Raw genomic sequence first — 25,693 nt, 5'->3', positions numbered from 1 at the left:
AATATTTCCATTTCCGATAATATTTTCCGATACGTACCATGTTTCCGTTTCCGGCAACATCTACGACTTGGATAATATTTATATTTCCGATACGATCCATATTTCCGTTTCCAGCAATATCATCGTTTCTGGAGTATTCATAATTTGCATTTTGACGATTTCAGCTCCCACTGGAACCGAGATCCGTCGATTCCGAATATCCATGAATGGAGTATTTAATTCACTTAAATACTTGATCCGTTCACGTACTATTTGTGTGACCCTACGGGTTCAGTCAAGAGTAAGTTGTGGATTAATATTATTAATTCCATTTGAACTGAAGCGACCTCTAGCTAGGCATACAATTCACTTGACATCACTGAATTATTAACTTGTATAATTAATTAATACTAAACCGCATTTATTAGATTTATTATTGAATGCATATTTGGACCAAGGGCATTATTTCCTTCTGTAGTTATGTTTGAACTCCAATTAGTTAAGCCTGGAAAAAAAAAAATCTAAAATAATTATTCTCAAAAAAAAAAATTTCAAAAATTTTTTTTTTCAAAAAAAATAATATGCTGACATCAGCACATGCGCCACCCTGGCTGCCAACGGGGCTACCAGCAAGACTGCCAGCAAGACTGCCAACAAGACTGTCTTCTGTGGGCGATCTCACACAAAAGTTTCTCATTTTTCCCCCCAAACTCCTCCTAACCAAATACGGAGTACCGTAGACTTTTACGTCAGCCGAGAGTGACAAATTTTCTTAGAACTGAACTGATACTAAAACTCAGAAACGCAGCAGCGATGGCGAAGTTCTGGAAACCGGGAACGGAGAAACCTCGACTAGTAGAAGACGAAGATGGCGGCGTACTCTTTTTCTACTCTACTTCTTCCTCTTCATCTTCTAGTTTTGGATACGCCAATAACCTCCAGCAGCAGCGCCAGCGGCTTCCCGTGTTCAAGCGCAGGGACGCCATTCTCTTCCTAGTCGAAAACCATGCCACCACCATCGTCGTCGGAGAAACTGGCAGCGGAAAAACCACTCAAATTCCTCAGGTTTTTTTTCTATTTCTTTTCCTTGTTCTTCAATTTTATTGTCCATTTTTTTTGTTAGATTAATTTTGAGGAGTTTTCTGATTTTGAATTTGTGTTTATTTGTTTGAATTGAAGTATTTGAATGAAGGAGGATGGGCTGAGAGTGGTCATGTTATTGGTTGCACTCAACCCCGGCGTCTTGCTGTTCAGGTATTGTGTTGTTCTTAATTAATCTTTCTTATTTTTTGTACTACTATTTTTGAACCTTCTTTGTAATATACTACAATACATTCTCTTGTGTAGTTGTTGATTTGGATGCCGATCTCTGTATGTTACTTTACGTTTCAATGGTGTGATGTTATTGATGAATGCTTGAAGTTATTATATCCTAAATATCATACAATTTGGGTATTCAGGTTTTAGTTTATGAAAATATATGCTTTTTAACGAATTACATTTCACTCGTGGTCGGTTAAGTAGTGCTTATGGTGAGTTAGCAAGGGATCGGATAAGTTGAGATCATTTTCATTGGAAATCTCTACATTTATTATATACTGTAGGTTTTAAGTATTCGAGACAACTCAAAATAATATAATGAAGAGTCTACAGTGTGCGTGGTTTGTCTGCATTTTCGTGTTTTTCTTTTGGTTTTCTCCCTAACGAAACGTGAATGGAATTAAGGTGACAATAGCTATTGAGCTTTGTAACCCAAACTTCAAAGGTGCCTCATGCTTTCGTTTTGCACTGCAGCATACTTAGATGGTGAGGTCTAGCATATGTAAGAAATGTTGCTATACTGAACCGGTGTCCTGATTTTGTGCTAATATGCTATACCTTTTATCTGAATATAGATTAATTTGTATCAGAGGTGTGTATCATGAACTCTAGCATGTGGTAAGAATGTTGGCTAGAATGATGATTTCTTGATTTCATTCTTATTCTTCTGTACACTAATATCTAGTATACGTGTGACTGGTTGGTTAGACTGAAATGATAGGCATATTTATTCTCCTCCATTTTGATGAATGACATTTCAGTCAGTTGCTTCAAGGGTTGCTGAAGAAATGGGTGTTAAACTTGGTGAGGAGGTCGGATATGTAATCAGATTCGAAGATGTAACAACCCCGGTAAGACCCTTTCGCTGACCAATTTGTATTCTTTTTCTCATTTAAATTCCAATTTATTCGTGTTAATTTCATCCTGCATCACATGCTATTTGTGCAATCTTTTGAATGCAGAATATTCATTGTATGATATTTAGAAGGGGTGTCTTACACTCTTACTTATATGTTATCCATGTGGAATGATGTTGTTTTGCCAGCACAGGGTGTTACAAGAATCAAATTCCTTACCGATGGAGTGTTGCTAAGGGAAATGATGGATGATCCTCTTCTGTCCAAGTACAGGTACTGAAATAAACGATTTATGTAAGATATCTTAACCAGAGTTATGCAAATATAAAAGAAAAACTAAAGGTGAACAGATTAACAAATCCTCTTCACTAGAATTATTTGTAGTAGTTCCTGACTGTTACTTGTACATTACATTCAGCAGTGGATGGCACTGATGGTGACATAGAATAGGGTGATTACTGATTAGTTGGGGATGTTTGTTGTCTGCTGGTAAAATTACAGAATACTTTTGCAAATTGATGGCCTCCTCATTGGAATTATGTAGTAGTTCCCAAATGTTTTCGATACATTCAGCAGTGAATGGCATTGATAGTGGCATAGAATTTAGAGTGATTAGTTGGGGATGTTTTTTGTCTGCTGGTATCATTACAGAATATTCTTGCAAATTGATGGCAATATTTCCAACTCCATTAAAGATCTGAAAATGTAGATTAGGGAAGATGTGTATGGGTACTTGAACTCATAGTATTTCAGTTATTTGTTATAAATTTAACTAGCTTGCACAAAAGTCTGCATAGTGTGTACTTTCTTGAGAACTATTTTTTAAAACGTGGTAGGTTATTGGCATATGTACGACGAAGACCTTTAGTTTCTTGTTCAAGTTTATTATTCTGCTAATGGACCTTGTAGTTATTTGTTGTTTTTACGAATCAGCTAATTACTTCAGGAAGTCTCCTCGCTATCTCTTTTGGGTTCAAATATTTAGCTTCATTTAGATACATGAATAGCTTTCACTATTTTTGTGGACTTATGGTTTTCTGTTGAATGAACTTTTTAATCTTTTTTTCTCTTTTCATTTTTGCTTATTGGATTCTTAGTGTGATCATGATAGATGAAGCACATGAAAGGTCAATTTCAACTGATATTGTACTGGGTTTGTTGAAGAAGGTATCTCTTCTTTACATGGACAGTTTGTGTTGACTTTAAATGAATATCGCCGTGCCGACGTTTTCTTGTGCTTTACATGTCTTTGTAACAAAATTTCAGATTCAAAGGCGTAGGCCTGAACTGCGTTTAATTATCTCATCTGCAACTATTGAAGCAAAATCCATAGCGTCTTTCTTCAGAGCCAGGTATTTCTCTTGACATATATATAGACCAAACGTTATTCTCCTATATTTTCCCCAGGTTTATCGTCTTTCAAGGAGTTCTGGATAACTCTTTGTATTCATTCCGTCGATCTGCTCTGACCAGTATACAACTGTGTGCTAATTTGAGTTAAAAAAATAAGAGATGTCTGAGTTATGGCAAGATTGTAACTGTGGTGGTTCATGGCAAAGAATCATGGTTCTAATGTTGTTCAGACTTTATTATGTAGTGTGTACTAGGTTTTCTAAGGAGACCAGATCTTAATGGTGAACTATAGGAAACTGAAGGGAAAACTCGGAAAAGCATGTACGAGAATGTGTAGGGCTTGGCTGACCTTATATTTGATGTTACAACAAGAAATCATGCCTTTTCAATTAAAATGAGAAGGATATTGGAGAAGCCATAACAACGCACAGAGCCAGTAAATTCTTTGGACAATAGCTAGGAAATCAGCAAATTTCTTGTTCACTTTGTCATTCATTGTGTCATTCCCCTTTGTTTGTTAATGATGCTAACGTGGTAGGGCTTGTCAAGTCTTTTAACAGAGTTCAACAGGTTCTTAAGAGGTTCTGGAGTGAGATGCTAAATTAGTGTACTCAAACTCATAGCTTATGGTAGGAGAATATTATGTAGTGGAACATAGTCACATACACAAAATAGTGATCATCCACTAATCTGCTTCTTAAATGCTCATCTGTTAGCATTTTTTCTTCCTGTGCATCTGCATGAATGAGCTGGATATGCATATGCTTGAATCAAGTGAGGTTTTCTTGAGTGAAGACAGGAATTCGAAGTAGAAAATGTAATTCTGGTTTAGGGGGTGTTTGGTATGAATGTTGGAAAGGGAGTGGAATGGAAACAAATAAGAAGGGGAAAGGGTAATGTAAACTATTTCCATTATTTGTTGTTTGGTATATCATAGGAATGGAATCACTTATTTACAATAATTATACAATCAACAATTTTATAACTCTAGTAAAATTGGCATTGCAACAGCTGAAATGTATAAAAAGAGTACCCAATATTGCCAAACAAAGAACATCAACAACAACAATTATATAATCCAGTTACGTTTTGCTTAAAAATCTACAAACTCACCCACTTGCTGTCCTTCAATAAGCTTTTCAAAGCAAAAAGTGACCAAAATCCATGGATAGTTCTGGACGATTAACGTAGACCACTGGACCAATATTAAATGGGTTTCAGCCAATTTTAATTATCAGTAATTTCATTTTTCCAACTGTAATCAGTAACTTACATCAAACTGCATCTTCCCAAATAATCACAAATCAATCAGCCTGCCAATTTTTGGATTACCGATTTGTAATCAATAATTTCAAATTTCCATTTAATATTTCCAACAACTCATAAAACAATTAAATTCGGAAAAATTAACATGCTCGACTAAACAACAGCATTGTTCCAATTTCAAGATAAAGGTTGGAAAAGAGTGATTCAATGAGAGTGACATAGACAAAATGAAATTCGACGACGACGACGGATAGGAGTTACCAAAGAGACGACGTAGGAAATTTAAACCAAAGAGACGACGAAAAATCGAACAAAGCATACAGAAGGAGGTTGCGATCATTATCTGAGAAGACGAAGAAGAACACTACCGAAGAGACGACGGAAATTCGAACCAAAATCGTAGGAGAGAGAGAGAGGAGTTGTGCGACTGTGTTGTTAGGAGAAGGAATGAGAACTGTTACCTCTAGGGTTTGACCAGTAACAAAAGGGAGGAATAGGTTACCCTAAGTAATGGTAATCGTTACTCCATACCTCTAACCAAACATTCAGTAACGGTAACGGTTACTTGAAGCCGTTTCCAGCCCAAAAAAAAGCCATACCAAACACCCCCTTAGTCTATTTGTTGATCTGATTCCTTAATAGTTGAATCTGGTAAATTGTTGTTGAATAGATGCATATTTTGTTACCTTTATGATGCTGATAATACCAATCGCCTAGTCAATTAGTTAAACACTTACGTTTTCTTTACATTTATTGTAAATCTAGTAAGAAGCATCGAGGAGGAGCTACCAAAGAACTTGGGCCAAAGACAGAACCTGCCATTGTTTCAGTTGAGGTATATTAAGCTGGTTTATGATTCTTTACATGTCAGCTCTATTTACTTTAAGATATTTAAACTTGCTCTATTAAACGCAGGGAAGAGGCTTTACTGTGGAAATCAATTATATCCAGGAGCCGGTTGCAGACTATCTTCGAGCTGCTGTCTCAACTGTTATGTTGATACACAAACAGGTACAGGAAGCTATCAACTGTATGCGTGAGAAAGTTGTTACATGTAGGATCTAGTTGTCCAACAAAGTATTGGTATCTTCCTTGAAATTAAGCTGAATGATTAGTTGTTGATGGAATTTTCATGTGTTAGTTATTTCATAATTACAGTGTTTTACACTTGATTTGTTGTTTGAACCTTCCAATTGAAATACTATTCCATCAATAATTTTCTGGAACTGTAAAGTGGCCTAAAATAAATGGAATTAGATACCTTTAACTTATTAGGAGTTAGCCTAAGGTGATGGTAGGTAGCAGATAAAGCTCAAAGTAAGGTGACGTCAAATAGATGAAGCTCAAAGTAGGGTGACGTCAAATAGATGAAGCTCAAAGTAAGGTAAGTTTAAGCTTGAATTAGTTGAGTCAAAAAAGCCCAAAAGTATAATTTAAAGCTTTTTAGTGGAGAATTTCATACGTGGTTATTTATTTATCACGAAAGGTAAATTTGTAGTCGAATCTTGTATCCTCTATCATTGTTTGGGATGTCTTGACAGGAAATCAAATATGTTTATGTTGTGGTATATCTTGTTAAATGGATGATTTTGTTATTCCATTTAGTTGCTGAGTAACAGAATAAATTATTATTTGGTATTTATAGTTATTGCAAGGAGGACTTAGAGAAGTCGGTTTTAGTACTGAATAAAAAGAATGTTACCTAGGGTCTCAATTCTTCATAGATTTTTATATTTCAGTGTGATAAGCCAAATTATTGCTTCATCTGTGTTCTTATAATTGTAGAATCATGCTATCTTCTTACACACTTCCTCTTTTTTTTATTTTATAATTGTACCATTAGCAAATTTATACTATTCACACACTCTTTTATCAATTTATAAGGAATTATATAGTCTTGCGGGATCTTGTTAGATTCGTCTCAATATATATTTTCAAAATATCAACTTCTATAATTTTAACTAATACTCCCTCTAGTTCGAAATAATAGGGACGTATGTTTTATTTTATTTTTGGTAGATGACTCACCATATTTAATGCACTCACACTATTCTTTTTCCCACTTTGCTTACAACATTCCACTCAATCAATTTTTATATTCTCTTTTTAGTCACACCTTTCCACTCAACCTAATTTTTTATTCTTCTTATCTTATACCACTCCACTCAACCTAATTTTTTACTTCCTCTGTTTCATAAAAATTGCAACACTTTGATTAGCACGTTTTGCAAGGCACAACTTTGACCTTAAATATCTCATCCTTGTTTTTAAAATCTTAAACTTTTGAGATGATGAAAATATACAATGTGATCTATTCGCCCACATTTTCATTATAACATTTGCTTTTAGTAAATTAGTCAAAATATACGGTCAAAGTTAATTCATGAATAGTGGCAAAATTAAAAGTGTTGCAATTATTTTGAAACGGAGGAAATATTATTCTTTTCTTACAACATTCTACTTTTCCCATACTTATTTCTTACTTTCCAATCATTTATCTTGGTTGTTGTGAAATGCGTAAGTGTCCCCATTATTTTGAAACGGAGGGAGTATATAGTTGGCTATGATACTCAGACACGAGTGTGTCGTGTCTGACAAGGTGTCTATGTATCTGACACTCCTATCCAAATATTTGTAGACACTTCGACACGGTCAAAGGAGTGTCTTTGACTTGTGTTTTGGACATGGCTCCCATACAAAGTGTCCGTAAAAAATTAGACACTTTTTTCAAATACAATAAAAATAAATGATTTTGAAAGTAAACATAAAAAATAAAGAAAAAGATAATAAATTAATAAGAATTAGAGTTTTTTTTTAAAGCATATAAAAAGAAAAAAAAGAAATTGTGGGACAAACCCACGTGAATATCGGCAAAAATTAGAGTCACGTGGCTTTGTTTCCCTTTCCCAATTCCCACCCTACTTATTTTAAAAAAATATAAGAAAAAATCAAAGGCCCACCAGCAAAAGGCATCAAACATATACGCGTTAATGGAAGGAGAAAGCAGGCCGACGCAATCTGAAGCATTCATCGATGAAAACAAGAATTGATAAGTGCTTTCATCTTTTTTCTTCTTTCGCTTTTCTGCACCTTCAATTGCTAGAGCAAGGGTTTCGAATTTGTGACATCGACACCTGATTTCGGATTCTTTTCCAACACCGGTGTCGACACCTTTCCGACAAGTGTCGAGTGTCGTGTCGCGAGTCGAGTTGGGTCGTGTCGACACCGACACCATTCTTCAACCGGAGTGTCGGAGTAACATAGATAGTTAGATATATTAATGGTTAAATTTTTGCATAGACATGCGTGAAACATCAAATAGTTCAATTATAGAAAAACAGGAAGTATTCAACTGGTGGGTTGGACAAATGATGATGACTTGGAACTCAGGGACTAGATAAAAGTAGAACAACTTTCGTTACCAATTAACGGGTTGGTTTGCGTTGTGGTACGAGGTTGGAATCAGGAATGATATCAAGATGATATGAGTTTGGAACTTGATTATTAATACCATCTGTTCGGTTCAGTTCGGAAATAACTTTTTTCCTTTTATTTGATACATGGAGTAATGTATGAGCCACACCCACCTCCCCCTTATGTTTCTAAACCACATACCTTGGGGATTTGAGGTATGAGTTTAAAACTCTTAAATTAGTCAACCAAATACAAGGTCTAAACCCATACCTCATACTTACAATTCGTGAACTGATGATTCCAGACTATTTTGATGGAAAACTCAGGGTGGTACTATATTGGCCTCTAAGCTACTTAATTCAAAAGGCATATGGATGGAAACAATGCACTTCACAGTGGATGTATGAGAGATGACATAGTGCATAACTGCATACTGATCAAATTTGACCTCATTGTAGATTTGTAGTAATTAGAAAAAGTAGCGGAAACCATTATGATAGATGACGGGTGAACTTTGGGTTAATGACCAATGTAGAAAATCGAGTAAACTGAAGTCGAGGTATTAACAACTCATTTCAACTTTTTATATTGACTTATCGAGTTATGGAAGCTGCAAGCCTACAAGGTTCTGATTTTTTCACTGTGACATCGCGAGTAATTGTTTTCAGTTATGTTCTTGTGAAGGATTTCCATTATTTGTCTTGACTACTCTTACTTAGAAAAGATCTTTTATGGATAATGACATAGTCAAAGCTCATTCTTTGTAGAGTATAATGGCCTTTCGATTTTTTTTTTATATTGCAAATGCACCTCCTCTCAATTAATTTGCTTGACCTTCAGGTGACTTTAATATCTCATTTTCTGTATGCTTTTGCATTTGGTGCGTAGCAAACAGTGGGTGATATTCTTGTATTTCTTACGGGTCAAGATGATATTGACGCTGGTGTTCAGCTGCTTAATGAAGAAGCTCAGAGTTCTGGTAAAAGCAATGGAGGTAGGTTGCTAGCATCACTTCTTGGAAGTTAGATTTTCATGCTTATTTTTTACTTGTTTGTCAGAAAAGTGTGCTTTGTTAAAGTCATATTCATACAATGAGTTCTCATTATTATTTGAAAATTTGAAGATGATATAGTGCTGGTTTCGTCATATTCTTTGATGTATGTTCACTTTAGATCAACCTAAATCAGCACTATATCCATTCCAAGTGACTTTTGAGGTTCTACACACTACAGATAATTCAGAATGGAGGGAGTATTGTAATTGTAGCAATTGAACTTTGTGATTTTACATGGATATCACATGCCTACATCTTCGCCTTTGAATTTAAGAGGGACTTAGATGTGAGAGGCCCATGGTTAATAGGAGTTCAAAATATGCCATGGATCGCGGGCGTAAAACTTGAATTTACATGCCTGCATTTTGCTCCTTTGCGGATCATCCTCACCTCCCAAATTTAGATCTTCAGTCCCCTCCCCTCTTATGTTGAGTACACTGTAATGAACTAAATAGTAAAGGTTATAATGGGTAGTGCAAGTAGTATTAATAATAGTATCCTTAGGAAGAAGACAAATTAGGTAGTTAGAGTAGATAGGCTATAAATAAGGGTACACTAAGCTTAGAGGAGGATATTGAGAAGTTGGTAAAGATTACATTTTAGAGAGTGGTGATCTCAAGTCACTAAACCGGGAGATTGGTGGCCTCAAGTCACTACTTTTGTATCCCTTTTTATGTTCACCATCTATCAAGCAAATTAATATATTTTCTGTCGTTATTTTTATGCTCAAAATATTAGTTATTTACACTTAGTATCAGAGCGGTATAATTATGAGTTGATCTGATTTTTCGATTTTGAAAAATTAAAAAAAATATTAAAAAATTAAAAGTAATGGAGGTCGCTGGAGGTGCGACGAGGCAAATGAAAATGTGGGTGTGAGGGGAGTTCTTTTACATCACAAGCAAGAGAGAACGTGGAATTTCACATCTCGAAGAGGAGCGAAAAATCTGACAAAAGCTTCAAATTCACGAATTCAACGGAGGTCAGGTTCCTTCAATTGGAGGTTATTTCCCGATTGAATGAAGAGGACAAGTTAAAGGATGCAATTATCGGGCTCGAAGGTGAAGCGTTGTGGTGGTTCGAAGGGGAACACAAGTTCCTGCCTTTCCGTGGTTGGAAAGAGTCGAAGGGCCAAGTAATGCTACACTTTGGTTCATCATCGACGTTTTTCCGTATAACTCCGACGAAATTCAGCGGTCCCAGAATGTTACCTTGAGTCACGGTCAAGGTCGGAAGTCAAGGTGCTATACCCCAGCATAACCCACTGCTGATTCAAACTTACACAAGAAGAGAGAAGAAGCTCACGCAACAGGACAAAGGGGAAGTTGAACCTGCAGAACCAAACATCACAGCAGAGTGAGGAAATGCACCAAGTAGTGGAGGCAGCCCTACAAGTACATTAAGTCAGATGTCCTATTGAAGCTGCCATTTTGTCTTAGCCTACTTTACTTTAATGCTTTTGTTTTCTTGTGAGAGCTTTTGTAATTATAAGGGAAGGGAAGAGAGGCTGGAAAAAATCATCTTGAGAATTATTAAGTAGATTGGTGGGAGAGTGGAGAACCTCTCGAATGTTCTCAGAGCGGTAATTGTAAACTTACACTCTATTTATCAAAGTTACAACCTTTCCTCTATCATTGTGTTGTGTTTTGCTGTGAGTGGCATAGCAGGTACAGCAACAGCAGTGGGTGTATTGCAGTTGGTATCAGAGCAGATACGAACCAGGGAAAGGGAGAAAGAACTCCAGAATGGTGTCTTCACACACACAGAGGCTAGATGGATTGGAAGGAAGAATGGAAAACCTCGAAGGGACAATTCAACAGATCCTAGCAGAGGGCATGGCAGCTTTCCAGAAAACTCTGACAGAGAAATTCATGGAGAAAAGTGAGGAGGATACAAGGAAGAACCAGGAGACTATGGAGGCAGCGGCGGGTCGACTTGAAGGAAGAATTGATCGATTCCGGGAGGACCAAGGTACGCAAATAGCCTTGATGCAAAAGGACCAAGAGAAATTTCAAAGAGAGATGAAGGAGTTGATGACAGGGGTCAAGAAGCCACCAACCTTCCAGCAAGACTTGGTGCACATTGAGGAAGAAGTGGATTCAGCATCAAAAGGAGGAGGACAGGAAAAAGAAACTGGCCGGATTTTTGAGAAGGGAAAAAGTAGTGGTGGAGGGAATTGGAAGTACCGGAAAATAGAGATGCCTTTGTTTGAGGGGAGTGACCCGGATGGGTGGATATTGCGAAGTGAGAAGTACTTCATGGTTTGTCATCTCACGGAGGAAGAAAAGGTAGATGCAGCAGTTGTGGCTATGGAGGGTGATGCATTGAAGTGGTATCAATGGGAAAACGGCAGAGCTCCTGTCAAGTCATGGTCTGATCTGAAAACCAGAATTTTGCACCAATTCAGGCCGATGAATGCGGGCTCACTCCATGAACAATGGTTGGCTACGGTACAGACGACCACCGTTATCGAGTACAGAAAGCGATTCATAGAGACGGCTTCTCCCTTGAACGATGTTCCTGACAGTTTGTTAATGGGGCAATTTATCAATGGGTTGAAGGAGGAGGTGAAAGCAGAGGTACGGCTACTTAACCCATTAACTCTAAACCAGACAATGGAAGTGGCAGCTCGGGTCGAAGAGAGAAATAGGGTTAACGGAGCCAGGAGGATTGGGCGGATTGGGCTGGGAAGTTTGGGCCAAAATCGACCCGGATCCTTCTCAATATATAATCGTGGATCCGCGGGTTCATATACTACTGGGTCAAGCATGGACTCCACCCAACAACCCAAATCAGTAGGGGGTGTGGGCCAGAGCTCAGTTGCTAACCAGCCCACTTCTCATACAAACTCACACAAAGCAGGCCTCATGTCTGCTACTGGTTCACAAACATCAGTAAACTATAATCGCTCCAGTTCAATATTTCCAAAACCCAGTGGGGGATTTCGCCGGCTAACCGAGAAGGAGCTTCAAGAGAAAAAGTCGAAGGGGTTGTGCTTCAAATGTGATGACAAGTGGGAAATTGGTCACCGTTGCCGGCGACGGGAGCTGAGTGTACTCTTAATTGATGACGAGGAGGCGGCAGAATGGGAACGCGAAGAGGAGGAACACAGATCTGAGATCGCCGAGGATTTCGCACCCGAGGTAACTCTAAATTCTGTCGTGGGTCTCTCTAATCCAAAAACAATGAAGTTGTTGGGAGTTATAGATGGCCGTGAGGTGGTGGTGATGATTGACCCCGGCGCCACACACAATTTTATTTCTTTGAGGACAGTGGAAGAACTGAAAATTCAGGTGTCTGGGTCAGGGGGTTTTGGAGTCTCCTTGGGAAACGGAGAGTCTGTACGAGGCACTGGTGTTTGCCACGACGTGGTGTTGATTATCGGCGACGAGGTGGTGATACGAGAGGATTTTCTGCCCTTAAATTTGGGAAATTCGGATGTGATATTGGGAATTGAGTGGCTCGAGAAACTAGGTACAGTAAAGAGTAATTGGAAGTCTCAAACAATGAGTTATCAGCAAGGAGGGCGAACCATCAGTTTACGGGGAGACCCATCCTTAGCAAGAACCCGAATATCGTTGAAGGCGATGTTACGTACTTTACGCAAGGAAGGTGGAGGAGTTTTACTAGAGCTGAATGAGATGGAAGCGAGGGGAAAGGGAGATATGGAGCAAGGGGGGCAGATTCCAGAGAACTTGAAAGGGCTGCTAGCTCGTTTTCAGTCGGTTTTTGAAATGCCATTAGGCCTACCACCAATCAGAAACAGGGAGCACAACATTGTTCTGCGGGAAGGGAGCAATCCAGTGGGAGTAAGGCCCTATCGTTATCCTCAGTTTCAGAAAGATGAGATTGAAAAACTCATCAAGGAAATGTTAATGGCTGGCATCATTAAGCCCTCGACCAGCCCGTTTTCTAGCCCGGTATTATTAGTCAAGAAGAAGGATGGTTCGTGGCGATTTTGTGTGGACTACCGGGCACTTAATAGAGAGACAATACCCGACAAATATCCCATACCAATCATAGATGAGCTGCTCGACGAGCTACACGGTGCAGTTGTGTTCTCTAAACTCGACTTGAAATCGGGTTATCATCAAATTCGGGTGAGAGCCGAAGACACCCCGAAAACCGCTTTCCGAACCCACGAGGGGCACTATGAATTTCTGGTCATGCCTTTCGGGTTGACAAATGCACCGGCCACTTTCCAAGCATTAATGAACGAGGTATTTCAACCATTCCTTCGTAAATTCGTGCTGTTTTTTTTTGATGATATCTTGGTATACAGCTGCAGCAAATCTGAGCATCACGAACATTTGAGATTGGTGTTGAGTAAGTTGGAGGAGAATGAATTATACGCGAACCTTAAGAAATGTGAGTTTGGCAGGGAAAGAGTCGCTTACTTGGGTCATATAGTTTCTGGAGATGGCGTGTCAGTTGACATGGAAAAGATACGCGCTATGACAGAGTGGGTCAGGCCCAAAAATTTGAGAGAATTACGGGGTTTCCTAGGATTAACCGGGTATTACCGGAAATTTGTGTGCCACTATGCACAAATTGCCCAGCCTTTGACTGATCAGTTGAGAAAAGACGCCTTTGGGTGGACAGAGAAGGCGACAGAAGCTTTTGAAAGATTGAAACATGCCATGTGTGCGGCACCCGTTCTAGCAATGCCGGACTTTAGCAAGATATTCATAGTAGAGACGGACGCTTCGGGCTTTGGTTTGGGAGCTGTGTTAATGCAAGAGGGGAGGCCCATTGCCTTCTACAGTCGAGTTTTGGGCCAAAGAGCTCAGTCCAAATCTGTGTACGAGAAGGAACTGATGGCTGTATGTCTTTCAGTCCTTAAATGGAAACACTATTCATTGGGAAGGCGCTTCATAGTGAGGACAGATCAGCAGAGCCTTCGCTTTATAACTCAACAATCAGAGATTGGGGCCGATTATCAAAAATGGGTGAGTAAATTGATGGGCTTCGATTTTGAGGTGCAATACAAACCGGGCACGTCCAATCGAGTTGCCGATGCCCTATCCAGAAAGAATTATGGTGAAGTGGAGCTTGGCGCGCTGAGTTCTTCGCACGGGGTAAGGTGGGAGCAGTTGGAAAAAGAAATAGAAAGGGACGCTGTGATACAGGAGATAAAAAGGGCCCTGCTGGTTGGAGAAAAGAAAAAGGACTTTGAATTAATTGATGGTAGAGTTCTATATAAAGGCAGGTTAGTCATTCCAAAGTCGTCAGCTCTTATACCTACATTGTTACAGGAATACCATGACTCTGCCGTCGGCGGACACGGAGGTGATGTAAAAACTTATCTCAGATTGGCCCAAGAGTGGTTCTGGCCCGGAATGAGGAAGATGGTTTTCGAGCATGTCAGGAAATGTGATGTCTGCCAACGAAACAAATGCTCACAGCAGCGCCCAGCAGGTTTAAAGGTTTAATCCAGCCCTTGCCTATTCCGTCTCAAATTTGGGAGGATGTGTCTATGGATTTTGTAGAAGGCTTGCCACTGTCAAGGGGGGTGGACTCAATATTGGTGGTTGTGGACCGGCTATCAAAGTATGCACACTTCATAGGCCTGAGGCACCCTTTTACAGCAGTGAGTGTGGCTGAATCCTTCATCAAGGAGGTGGTCCGTTTACATGGATTCCCATCTTCAATTGTATCAGATCGCGACCGGGTTTTTCTGAGCATTTTTTGGAAAGAGTTGTTTCGTTTACAGGGCACCCACCTCAAGAGAAGCACCGCATATCATCCCCAAACAGACGGGCAAACGGAAGTGGTAAACAAAAGGCTAGAGGCATATCTGAGATGTTTCACTTCTACACAGCCACGAGCTTGGGCCAAATGGCTGGCATGGGCCGAGTATTCATACAATTCAGCCCCCCACAGTTCGACAAAAATGAGCCCATTCAAGGTCGTTTATGGCAGAGACCCACCTCCAGTAATTAAATACAATAGGGGAGACTCCACTGTGGGAAGCATAGAAGAGGGTCTGCAAGAAAGAGATCTGATGTTAGATGAGTTGCGCTTTAATTTGGTAAAATCCCAGCAGCACATGAGAGAAGTAGAGGATCAGAAGAGAAGAGATGTGGAGCTAAAGGAAGGAGATATGGTATATTTGAAGCTCCAACCTTATCGTCAGAAGTCCTTGGCCAAGCGACCCTTCGAGAAGCTAGCAGCAAGGTTCTACGGCCCTTTCCAGATCATTCAGAAGGTGGGCAAGGTAGCTTACAAACTTCAGCTGCCCTTGGAGTGCAAGTTACATCTAGTTTTTCACATCTCACAACTCAAGGCTGCAGTCGGCTCCAACATCAGTCCTGTGAACATTCCCACCCAACTGACTACTGACCTTGAGCTGGTGGTAGAACCAGAGGAGCTAAGGCGAGTACGGACTGTACGTAGGAATGGAGAGGCAGCCACAGAAGTTCTTGTGAAGTGGAAGGGTTTGTCTGAATTTGAGGCTACATGGGAGGATGCCAACATGATCAATTTGCGTTTTCCTGACTTCCACCTTGAGGACAAGGTGAGTTTTTTGGGGGGGAGTATTGCTATACCCCAGCATAACCCACTGCTGATTCAAACTTACACAAGAAGAGAGAAGAAGCTCACGCAACAGGACAAAGGGGAAGTTGAACCTGCAGAACCAAACATCACAGCAGAGTGAGGAAATGCACCAAGTAGTGGAGGCAGCCCTACAAGTACATTAAGTCAGATGTCCTATTGAAGCTGCCATTTTGTCTTAGCCTACTTTACTTTAATGCTTTTGTTTTCTTGTGAGAGCTTTTGTAATTATAAGGGAAGGGAAGAGAGGCTGGAAAAAATCATCTTGAGAATTATTAAGTAGATTGGTGGGAGAGTGGAGAACCTCTCGAATATTCTCAGAGCGGTAATTGTAAACTTACACTCTATTTATCAAAGTTACAACCTTTCCTCTATCACTGTGTTGTGTTTTGCTGTGAGTGGCATAGCAGGTACAGCAGCAGCAGTGGGTGTATTGCACAAGGGTGCCTGTTTGAAACTCATTTGTTTTCACCACCAAGTGCCAAAAATGTGGTGGCTGCCACCCGTAGAGATCAAGGATTAAGAGGGTCCACAGGTGGCTTGTCCGATACTTAAATAGGTGAACGCATGAGAAGGTTGTTTGAGAGAGGAGGTGCTGGTGGCGGCAGTGGGTCTTGTGGTGGGCCCGACCTAGTCATGGGCGAATTTGTCGATGCGGTAATCGGTGGTAACGACGGAGACAGTCGAGGAGGTGTTGCTGTGTGAAAATCCGGTAGGAAAGTCTATGCTTTCTCAGATTTCCTGATGGTGAAGGTCAAAGAGAAATCACCGGTCGTGGTGGCTTGACCAGAAATTGTGATGTGGGTGGTGGCCAAACCAACAATTGCAAGTGGAGGAAAGTTCCAACAAAAAATTCTGATGGAGGAGAGAAATTTGTAAAGGGTGGTTCTTCGGAGTTGGTTTCGCCGTAGGTTTGACCGGTGGCGGAGGGCGGCGCAACAATGGAGATTTCCTCAATATTCCAAAAAGGATGGTGTGTGGGAGACGCTGTGCTAAGTTGCTCATTGGCTTAAGAGAGAGGACAAGTCTAGAAGATGTTAGTAAGGGTAATATGGTGAATAGGCTTAATGTTAACCAAAACAAACTAAATGAGGACAAGGGAGTTGGTGGTGGGACCATGCTTGCTCACCACTCATCATTGGGGAAGAAATTCAAAGAAAAGGGTGAGTTGGAGCTAAGTAACGTCAGATTGTTGATGGAGAATCTTGGCCTATCAAGGCCAAAAATGAATGTGTTGGATTGGCCCATGTTAGCAATTGTCAATTCAAAGCCCATCTTTTCCAACCAATTTCTAAACCCATATTTAAAAAAAAAAACCTTTCTTACTTCCCAACCCACACACTTACAACTCCTTCAAAGGAGTATTACGGCCCACACAAGCTGATTCTAAACCCAACCATCCCACCCATTCTCCCAAATTCATGTTTGACTACTCTCACTCAAAACCCACTTTCTCCACCACTGGTTCCATGATCTTCATGTTCATTTCACCTTGCCATTGGAGTCAAGAAGAGACCTCATCAACCAAGTACAGACGAGGTCTCCAAAAGCTTCGCTTAAGCGACTACATACCTGTGATGTAGACTTGGGAACGATAAAAATGATTACCATTAAGGTTGGGAATTCAATGCGAATTAGTACCCACCTTGAGGACAAGGTGGAAGTTTAGGTGGTTAGTATTGTAATGAACTAAATAGTAAAGGTTAAAATGGGTAGTGCAAGTAGTATTAGTACTAGTATCCTTAGGAAGAAGACAAATTAGGTAGTTAATAGTAGAGAGGCTATTAATAAGGGTACAATAGGTTTACAGGAGAATATTGAGAAATTAATAAAGCTTAGGCTTTGGAGAGTGGTGACCTCAAGTCACTAAACCTGGAGATTGGTGGCCTCAAAGTCACTACTTTTGTGTCCTTTTTGTGTTCATCATCTATCAAGCAAATTAATATGTTTTCTGCCGTTATTCTTATGCTCAAAAATATTAGTTCTTTACATACACTTAGCAGTTTAGGTAAGCCATACTTGTAAACAATTCATTGCTAATTAGGAAAGACTTTCGTATACTACATAAGCCATACTTGTAAACAATTCATTGCTAATTAGGAAAGACTTTCGTATACTACATTGCCAGATTGCTGACAACATCGATGCCTCTAAATATTTGAACAAAATAATTTACAAGGAACTCTGAGAATATTCCTATCAAATATAACGTGATTAGTGAGTGTCAAGTCTTTGGTCACGAGGATGTGCAAGGAATCAATTTTTAAATCTCCTACCCTAGTCACTTACACGAGGAGAAAGAGGTATGACATTAAAGGTGATATTCTCCAGAATTGTTACAAGAGGGGTAATCTAGTAATTGTAAAAGAAGTTAGCTAGAGTTGTGGAGTAGAGAGCAAGCCATGCAATTTAGACTTCACAGATAATTAAAGGGGGTAAGGCAAACATATTGTGGGGTATAGTGAAAAAATAATGGAGAAAATGTCACTTAGGAGAGCACCAACCTCTCGAATATAGACTAGGTTGTAATGGTTGATTTTCACTTTTATAATAAGCATCAAGGCATCAACACAATAATATATTACTAGTTTTCCACTTTTCCCTAATCTGATTAATTTTCCTCATTAAGTCTTTATCATTTTTTTCATTTTCTCCCAAAATCTTATGTTCTAGTGACGGAATAGCTAAGGATCATCTTGATTCTTAGCAGGATGGGATGGGGCTTGTAAGTTGGAATGACTAGTGGTAGGAAAACAGAAGAAAACAAGGAAAAGTATGCAAGATAAGTAGAGGGTATCATGTTTGTTGGACCATCTGAGGCACCGCTTGAATAAGTAAAGCAGGAGAGTTATTGATATAAAAGGAACCTCAAGTAACCCGATAGCCAAAATCAAGACCATAATTTTTTTTATAGGGAATAGGAAAATTATCATTAATAAATCGCCATACGGCATCTGCAACAATAATTAACCTTAAACAACATATATTCTAAAACATCAATATGAAATTCTTCATCCAATTTACTAGTATGAACGCTTCAGAACCGCTTATTTGATTTGGTAGTATTCCAACCATAATAGACTTTCGATAGCTTTAGCTACTTCTCCTCCTTTTTACCATCTAAAAGCGACGAGCCCCGAATTCCATAGGTCCTTGGTTTGACCGCCGAAACGCTAAAATATTGAGCCATAAAGATGGATGCAAGGGGGCTATGATGCTACGCTGCTACGCAACCTCCTCTAGGTTCTTTCTCTCCAACCAAATGTGTGTCGAGCCCACATAGGCCAATCGCCATCCTCATGCGGTCCTTGTTACCGTTACGATGTTCCCAAGGTCCAAGGACTCGCAAAATCGCGCAGACTAGCCATGGAGCTTGGATACGGTTTCCCGATCGCGAAGTTTTTGGAATCAAACCTACGTATTAATTATTAGGGATCCCGGCTCGTTGCTGCCTACCTTGATTCATAGAGGCAGGGAGCCGCGATACCCGATTATTCTTTTTTTTTTCTTTTCAGTTCGGTCTTTTGAGGAGCGATACCTCAACATCTTCAATGCCTGATGTTAGCAATTGGAATCTGGTCTTGATCTTGACGTTCTTGATGTTCAACCAATAATATTATTCCCTCCTACACAATAGATCTACTAAATAACCTAAGAAAAAGTTCCCCGAAGGAAAAGAAAAGCCTGTCTTTCATGGGAGAAAAGTTCCCCGCACTAGGACGAAGCGTTATTATAACCTAAAAACAAACAAAATTAAAGAAAAAAACCAACAAAATAGCAAAAGATTAGGGCTTTCCACCCGATGAAAGTCTCTACAGCATTTTGCTAAAGGAGGCTCGGGTTTAAGAGAGAGATGGAGGGGGGAATGGAAGATAATTTGTTTTTGAGGCTATGCTTCAAGACCCATTCTACGTCTCAGGGGTTGGTTGGAAAATTGTTGCTTGTCCTTGTTCTTACGTGTAGTTTGGAATTTTTCTTTTGGAATGGTAAGGACCAGTGTATAAAAAGGCGCACGCTGAGGCGCAAGGCGTTTGTGGAGCCGGCGCCTTGGCGAGGCGATTTTGATGAGGCGCACCTTGAGGCACACACCATTTTTTCACAATTTTTGTTACTTTTTATTAGGGGCACCTCACTTCAATGAGGCGCACCGAGGCGTGCGGAATCCCATATCGCCTTGGTGCAGAAGCTTCTTATACACCCCTAAAACAAAGTCCATTTCAAACTTTGTAGCTATTAGCAGTATAAAAGTTTGCGATCCTCAAAACAAGAGTAAAGGCTAACAGCCTACAACAATATGGCTTGAAAATAACCACGAAATGCTGTCTTTTATTTTTGATGAACATATTGCTAAAAGTGGATGAACCTGAATTTTATGGGATTAATCATCTTCATCATTTTCCCGTGTCATAGTCAGTGGATTGACTATCAAATCAAAACAGTTGATGCAAAGCATGTTTTAACTGCCTAGTTTACTTATGCGGTTATGCCAATGGTGATAAGGGTTAAGGGAGAACTTATGAAAGACATTGAAGAGTTTAGGAACACAATGCAGCTTCCCCGGGCTCGTAGGAAATTTAGTGGTATGAGGAAAATGTGAAGTCCCACGAATGAAATAAAGATGCAATTAGGTATTTCTTGGATGCCATTTCTTGACATGGCGCAACAAGGACAGCAGAACCTAGATCCAGTTAGACAGTGTATTGTGAATGGCATTTGTGAAATCTATTTGTTAATGCAATGATTTTCTTTCAAACGTCAATCTGTCAGATCACTGGCCTGCTATGATCGCCATTTTTGATTGGGTTGAACTATGACAACTATCCAACATCTCTTTCAGGCTCAAAATTTATGGGTCTATGACGAGAAGTTTGTCCCACTAGTTGAAATCTGAAAGAAGAAAATAGAGGGTTCTGCTGTATTACTGTTTTGGCTAAGCTGAAAACACTCAATAATGCTCCGAAGAAGTAAATGTCTCAAATCATTCTTTACTTTTTACTAAATTATTAATTAGTCGGTAGATCTCATGCCTTTTGGATTAAGGTTCAATGGGAAGTTGGAAACAGTCTCTTAACAGTTGTAGGAAGTATCTTTTTGCAACTAACGTGATGCTTTCACAAAAAACTAAACAGAGTCACGTAGAGGTGCTGAGGTTGTATGGTATGAGATGGGAGGGGGGCAGGGAGGGGGGGGGGGGGGAGTTTGGTGGACAGTGTGGCTCAAATTACGGAGGGATTCCCGCTTAATCTAATAAATTAAGATGTATGCAGTGCTTTTTTTTGCTTGTCTATGTAGCTAGAATTATCATCATGCTCTTTTCTCCCCTTACCTTAACTTTACCAACTCCGTTTAATGTTTTGTTGGTCTCATTGCAGCCTCTCCTGTTTTTAGGTCTTTGCTGTTCTTTCTTTTGCTTTTTGATTGTTCTCATACATGAAAGCTTAGCTCATGGTCTATCTCATTGTCCAATATTCTTTTCTAGATGGCTTTCTTCCCAGCTCACATGATACTCAGATCATTTTTCTGTGCTGTTTGTGCTTTTATGGGTTTTGTACTTGTTTAGTTATTTTTTTACTAGAAGAAAAGGATTCCTAATTACTGTGCTGTTTGTGCTTTTATGGGTTTTTTACTTGTTTAGTTATTGTTTTACTAGAAGAAAAGGATTCCTAATTACTTACTCATCTGTAGAGAAATTTCTGGGAAAATACTATATAGATCTCTTGTAATACGCAGTATGCTGGAGTTCATGTGTTTTTATAGGACCAATGTTGCTTTGTTGGTGCTTGTTTCTGTTTCAGAGTATTTATTATTAGTAGAATCACTTATTTGTTTTAATTTAATGCTTCACCAGAATTGCTTGTTCTACCTTTGTACTCCGGACTTTCGCGTGCAGAGCAGGTATGAACTTAGGTCTACTATTTTTTTGCCTAATTCTGTCTCAGTGTTGTGGTTGTTCTGACACGTATTTAATACTATGGGTTACCTTGTAGGACTTGGTCTTTTCTCCTACACCTAGAGGGAAAAGGAAGATTATTATATCAACAAATATTGCAGAGACATCATTGACCTTGGAGGTAATAGTAATCAATGTAATATGTGAAATTGCTGCTGCTTTGTTATGTCTTACCTTTGAACCTGTATATTGCAGGGCATTGTATACGTTGTTGATAGTGGCTTCTCAAAACAACGTTTTTATGATCCGGTACACTTGCCAACCTTTCTTTCTTCCTAAACGCACTCTGTATTACTTTATTTGCCTAGTACTAGACTAGAAGGATTTCTGACTTTCAATGATGATTACTTCTGTTGTGAATTTTGGGATTAGTTATTAAAAAAGGGTTGTTTGGTAATGCATTTTTAGCGTAGTTGTTGTTTTGTTATCTTGTCTAAAGTTGCTGTATGTGATATAGTTATCAGACATTGAGAATTTGGTGGTGGCGCCCATATCAAAGGCTTCTGCAAGACAAAGAGCAGGAAGGGCTGGAAGAGTGAGACCTGGGAAATGTTTCAGGTACCATATCTTCCTTCTTGACAGTTATTTCTTTCTCCTGAGCTTATCAACATGTAACATCTCCAGCACAAACGATCCGTGCCTTCTTTTTCTTTCTATTGGGAGCCATTCGACCTTACATCTTGGTTGGCACAGGACTTAACATTTCGGTTGGCTTTGGGTGACTTTTTTTTTTCTCTTGCCCGCCTTGGAGACTGAATTCCAACTCTCTTTCTACTGATCAAAACGACATGTATGATTTTGGTGTGGTGCTAATTTGTTGTTAAATTATTCAAGGCTCATACTTGTAAACTCTTCAGACATCATCTTCAGAATTACTGTAGTATTCAAGTTTTGGGAACATTGTATTTGATGAGGTTAAAGTGATATCATCCAACCCACTTTTAAATGGTAAATCCTTTTGTATCAATCAAGTATCCAACCCACACTCTGGTAGTCTGGTCTTGAGACTCTTGACTTTGCCTTGACATTCCAAGTGGATGCTGATAATGTTGCTTAGGCATGAACATTTCTCATGAGGATTCAGGAAAGATATATATGGCATGTGCACTTCTCATGAGGGATCAAAAAAGGAAGAAACTCTGTATCCCCCTCCCTCCCCCCAGGGCCCACGCGCACCCTCCAGAAAAGGAAAAATAAAAAATGAAAGAGAAAGGAAACAAAGAAAAATGTCTGCCACTTACCTCTGAAGGCCACATCCTCTGTATTGACCAGCCCATTATTCAAGCCAAATATTCCCCTCAATCCATGATTTTTTTTTAATTTTAAACCAAACTCTTAGAAGAATCAAGAACCGATGTTCCTGGAGAATGTTTGAGATCATATCAGTCCAACTCAGTGACTGAATTGTTCTGCAACATAGAGATAGGTGATATTTCAGGAGTTCGTTGAACATAGGACGGTTTTTATTTTTTTATGACAGAAAAAATAGTAATTTATCATTTGACAGTCATTGACATACTGCTAAATTGTTCTATATTCCAATAATCTGGAATTTAGAAAAAGCTGAACACCAAGTAATGCTGGTTCTTGTCAGAAATATTAACCCTTTTCCCCTTCTTCATCAACTCAGGTTATACACAGAGGAATATTATGTTAACGAAATGTCAGCTGAGGGGATTCCTGAGATGCAGAGGTCAAACCTTGTCTCCTGCATTATACAGGTAAGTCTATTGTCTAAAAGTTTTTGCAAAATCTTTTTGCTGTTAAGATGCTGAATATTTCCTATTTTTGCTTGTCAACTTGTGCTAAATAAATTGAATTGAAATTGGGTTCTATAGCTAGGTGTGTTTGATGAAAATCTTTAAATTATAGTTATAGACTTATAAATGATACTCTCTCCGGACCAGATAAAATATTTGCTTCACTTGTTGTGGTTTCTAAGATCGTAGTTACCATTTTCTCTAATTAAATATAACGAAGTACTCCCTCCGTCCCTAAAAGATGGCCCCATACACTTTTTCACTTTATTAAGGGAAAGAAAGCAAGTGTGTTGGTAGTCTTGTCTTTTTGCTATATTAAATAATAGTGTGTGAGGGGAGACATGTGAGGACCACATACCATTTATGGTATGGGGCAAACAAATAGGGACAACCCCAAAAGGGATACGGGGCAATCATTCCCCGTTTGGTGTCACTGCCAGTTTTCTATTTTTGTTTTTTTTGTTTTCAAAGGCATATGAATTAGGTTAAATTGTGAACTTCAAAGTTGACATCCCCATGGTAATCATATTGATTTTGAAAACTGACAACAAAAACTTGGAAACTACTATTTGTGGTTTCCATATTTTTGTTTTTAGTTTTCTAAAGAACATGGAAAAAAAAAAACGATGATGAACGAGGCCGTAGAGTAATATTTGTAAAAGAATTATTCTATGTAAGTACTTTTGAATTTTGTCTTAATCATTTCAACTTTCAAGAAATTAATGGTCACAATTAATAAATTTGAGCACCAAATATTAAACAGGCATATTTTTGGCTTTCTTCCATATTTTGTACGATAAACCATAGCACAATCTTTTATTTTCAATTTGTAATATGATCTGGAGGTATTCGTCCTCTGCAATACCTTTATCCTCATAAACTAAATACATGAAAGAAAGGGAAAAGGTAGAAAAAATATCCCATGATAACTATCCCTTGTAGTTGAAGGTCAAATGCTCTTTATCGACACATTTCAACCTTGAAGAGAGGAAGAACAGAAAACAGCAGTGTGGAGAATATGAATTGCAACATTGTGGTTTGTGGGAAGTTATGGTTAAGCTCTAACGGTTGTCTAAGTCAACTTTCATTGTGAACAATGATTACAGTTTCCTTTTTCTGGATCTGGCTTGAGACGGAAGTAGGACTTTGCTGATTTCAGTTTTTCAATGGATGTAAGTCCATGTTATCGAATTTAGAAAATACATGGAGTTTCTTTGAACTTCTACAGCAAGCCCTGCTGTCTCCGACTTGGACCCGGTCAAATTTAATTCTCCAATTTGCAACCTTTTGACATGTAAAGTAAGGTTCTACATGTCTGTAAGATTATATAGATGCATAAAGAGGAATTTCAGGAAACAATTTCCTAACATCTATCACAGGATCACATGCATAACAATAATATGAATCAAATTATAGATGAAAGAATAATCACCTTTGTAGCGTGTTCTCCCGTTCGTATGCAAGCTTCGAAAATCTTAGAGCCCCACTTGTTGCTCCTCTATTTAGTCAACAAGCACCAATTGAATCCCACGTATGCTAGTACGGAAGAGAACGATCAAAATCAGTCTCTTGCTTTGTATGGGAAGAACGGCGTTTAGAGAATGAGAGTTAGGGTTTTTGTGTTTTTCTTTTGTCAGATGTTGAATGAACGTGATTTCTAAATCACTGACATTATAACTATTATAATGTGAGAGTTTTAGATCAAAAGGAAAACTAAGCCCAACATGCTTTCTCTTAATAGACCGGTTTCCATAGGGCCTTTTGGGCCAATTCCAATTAGTGCTTATATGTGTGACCTTATAGGATTAATATATTTTAGTTGTAGGTCCAATCAATATTGTCCTACTAATCACATTTATTCTCTAGCAATCAAATATGATTACTAAAATAATTAACTTATTATCATCATAATTATTTCCTATTTATATTTAGTAATTGCCGGAAATGTCTAAGGACATAACTCTTTCAATCTCCCACTTGTCCGAAGACAAGAACGCAATTCTAAATTCCTTAAGTCTCTTAATGCCAAAATTTGATAACACGATGTCATTCTCAAATTCTTGTTTCTTGATTGCTGAGTTCGAACTGTTTCAAATAAAGATTAACATTTTAATCTCATTCCGCATGGCCATGCGATTTTCCTGTTCTCGCTCATCAAGAGGCCCAGACACCATTCCTATCTAAT

At 38.9% G+C, this 25,693-nt stretch overlaps 1 protein-coding gene across 1 annotated transcript in view; it reads left to right on the top strand.

Annotated features, from left to right (window-relative positions):
• The first annotated feature begins 700 nt into the window (after positions 1-700).
• Positions 701-25,693, top strand: part of LOC110785817 (probable pre-mRNA-splicing factor ATP-dependent RNA helicase DEAH9) — a 46,860-nt gene continuing 21,867 nt past the window's right edge. The window contains exons 1-14 of the mRNA XM_021990330.2: positions 701-1,044; positions 1,159-1,233; positions 2,061-2,150; positions 2,350-2,429; positions 3,254-3,323; positions 3,423-3,508; positions 5,541-5,610; positions 5,691-5,786; positions 9,078-9,183; positions 21,647-21,693; positions 21,786-21,869; positions 21,944-21,997; positions 22,206-22,306; positions 23,379-23,469. Of these exons, the coding sequence (XP_021846022.2) occupies positions 793-1,044; positions 1,159-1,233; positions 2,061-2,150; positions 2,350-2,429; positions 3,254-3,323; positions 3,423-3,508; positions 5,541-5,610; positions 5,691-5,786; positions 9,078-9,183; positions 21,647-21,693; positions 21,786-21,869; positions 21,944-21,997; positions 22,206-22,306; positions 23,379-23,469 (1,302 nt within the window). The 5' untranslated portion in view covers positions 701-792. The remainder of the gene's footprint in view (positions 1,045-1,158; positions 1,234-2,060; positions 2,151-2,349; positions 2,430-3,253; positions 3,324-3,422; positions 3,509-5,540; positions 5,611-5,690; positions 5,787-9,077; positions 9,184-21,646; positions 21,694-21,785; positions 21,870-21,943; positions 21,998-22,205; positions 22,307-23,378; positions 23,470-25,693) is intronic.

The sequence above is a fragment of the Spinacia oleracea genome, chromosome 6 (assembly GCF_020520425.1).
Source record: "Spinacia oleracea cultivar Varoflay chromosome 6, BTI_SOV_V1, whole genome shotgun sequence".
Lineage (NCBI taxonomy): Eukaryota > Viridiplantae > Streptophyta > Magnoliopsida > Caryophyllales > Amaranthaceae > Spinacia > Spinacia oleracea.
This window is presented reverse-complemented; position numbering and strand designations above follow the sequence as displayed.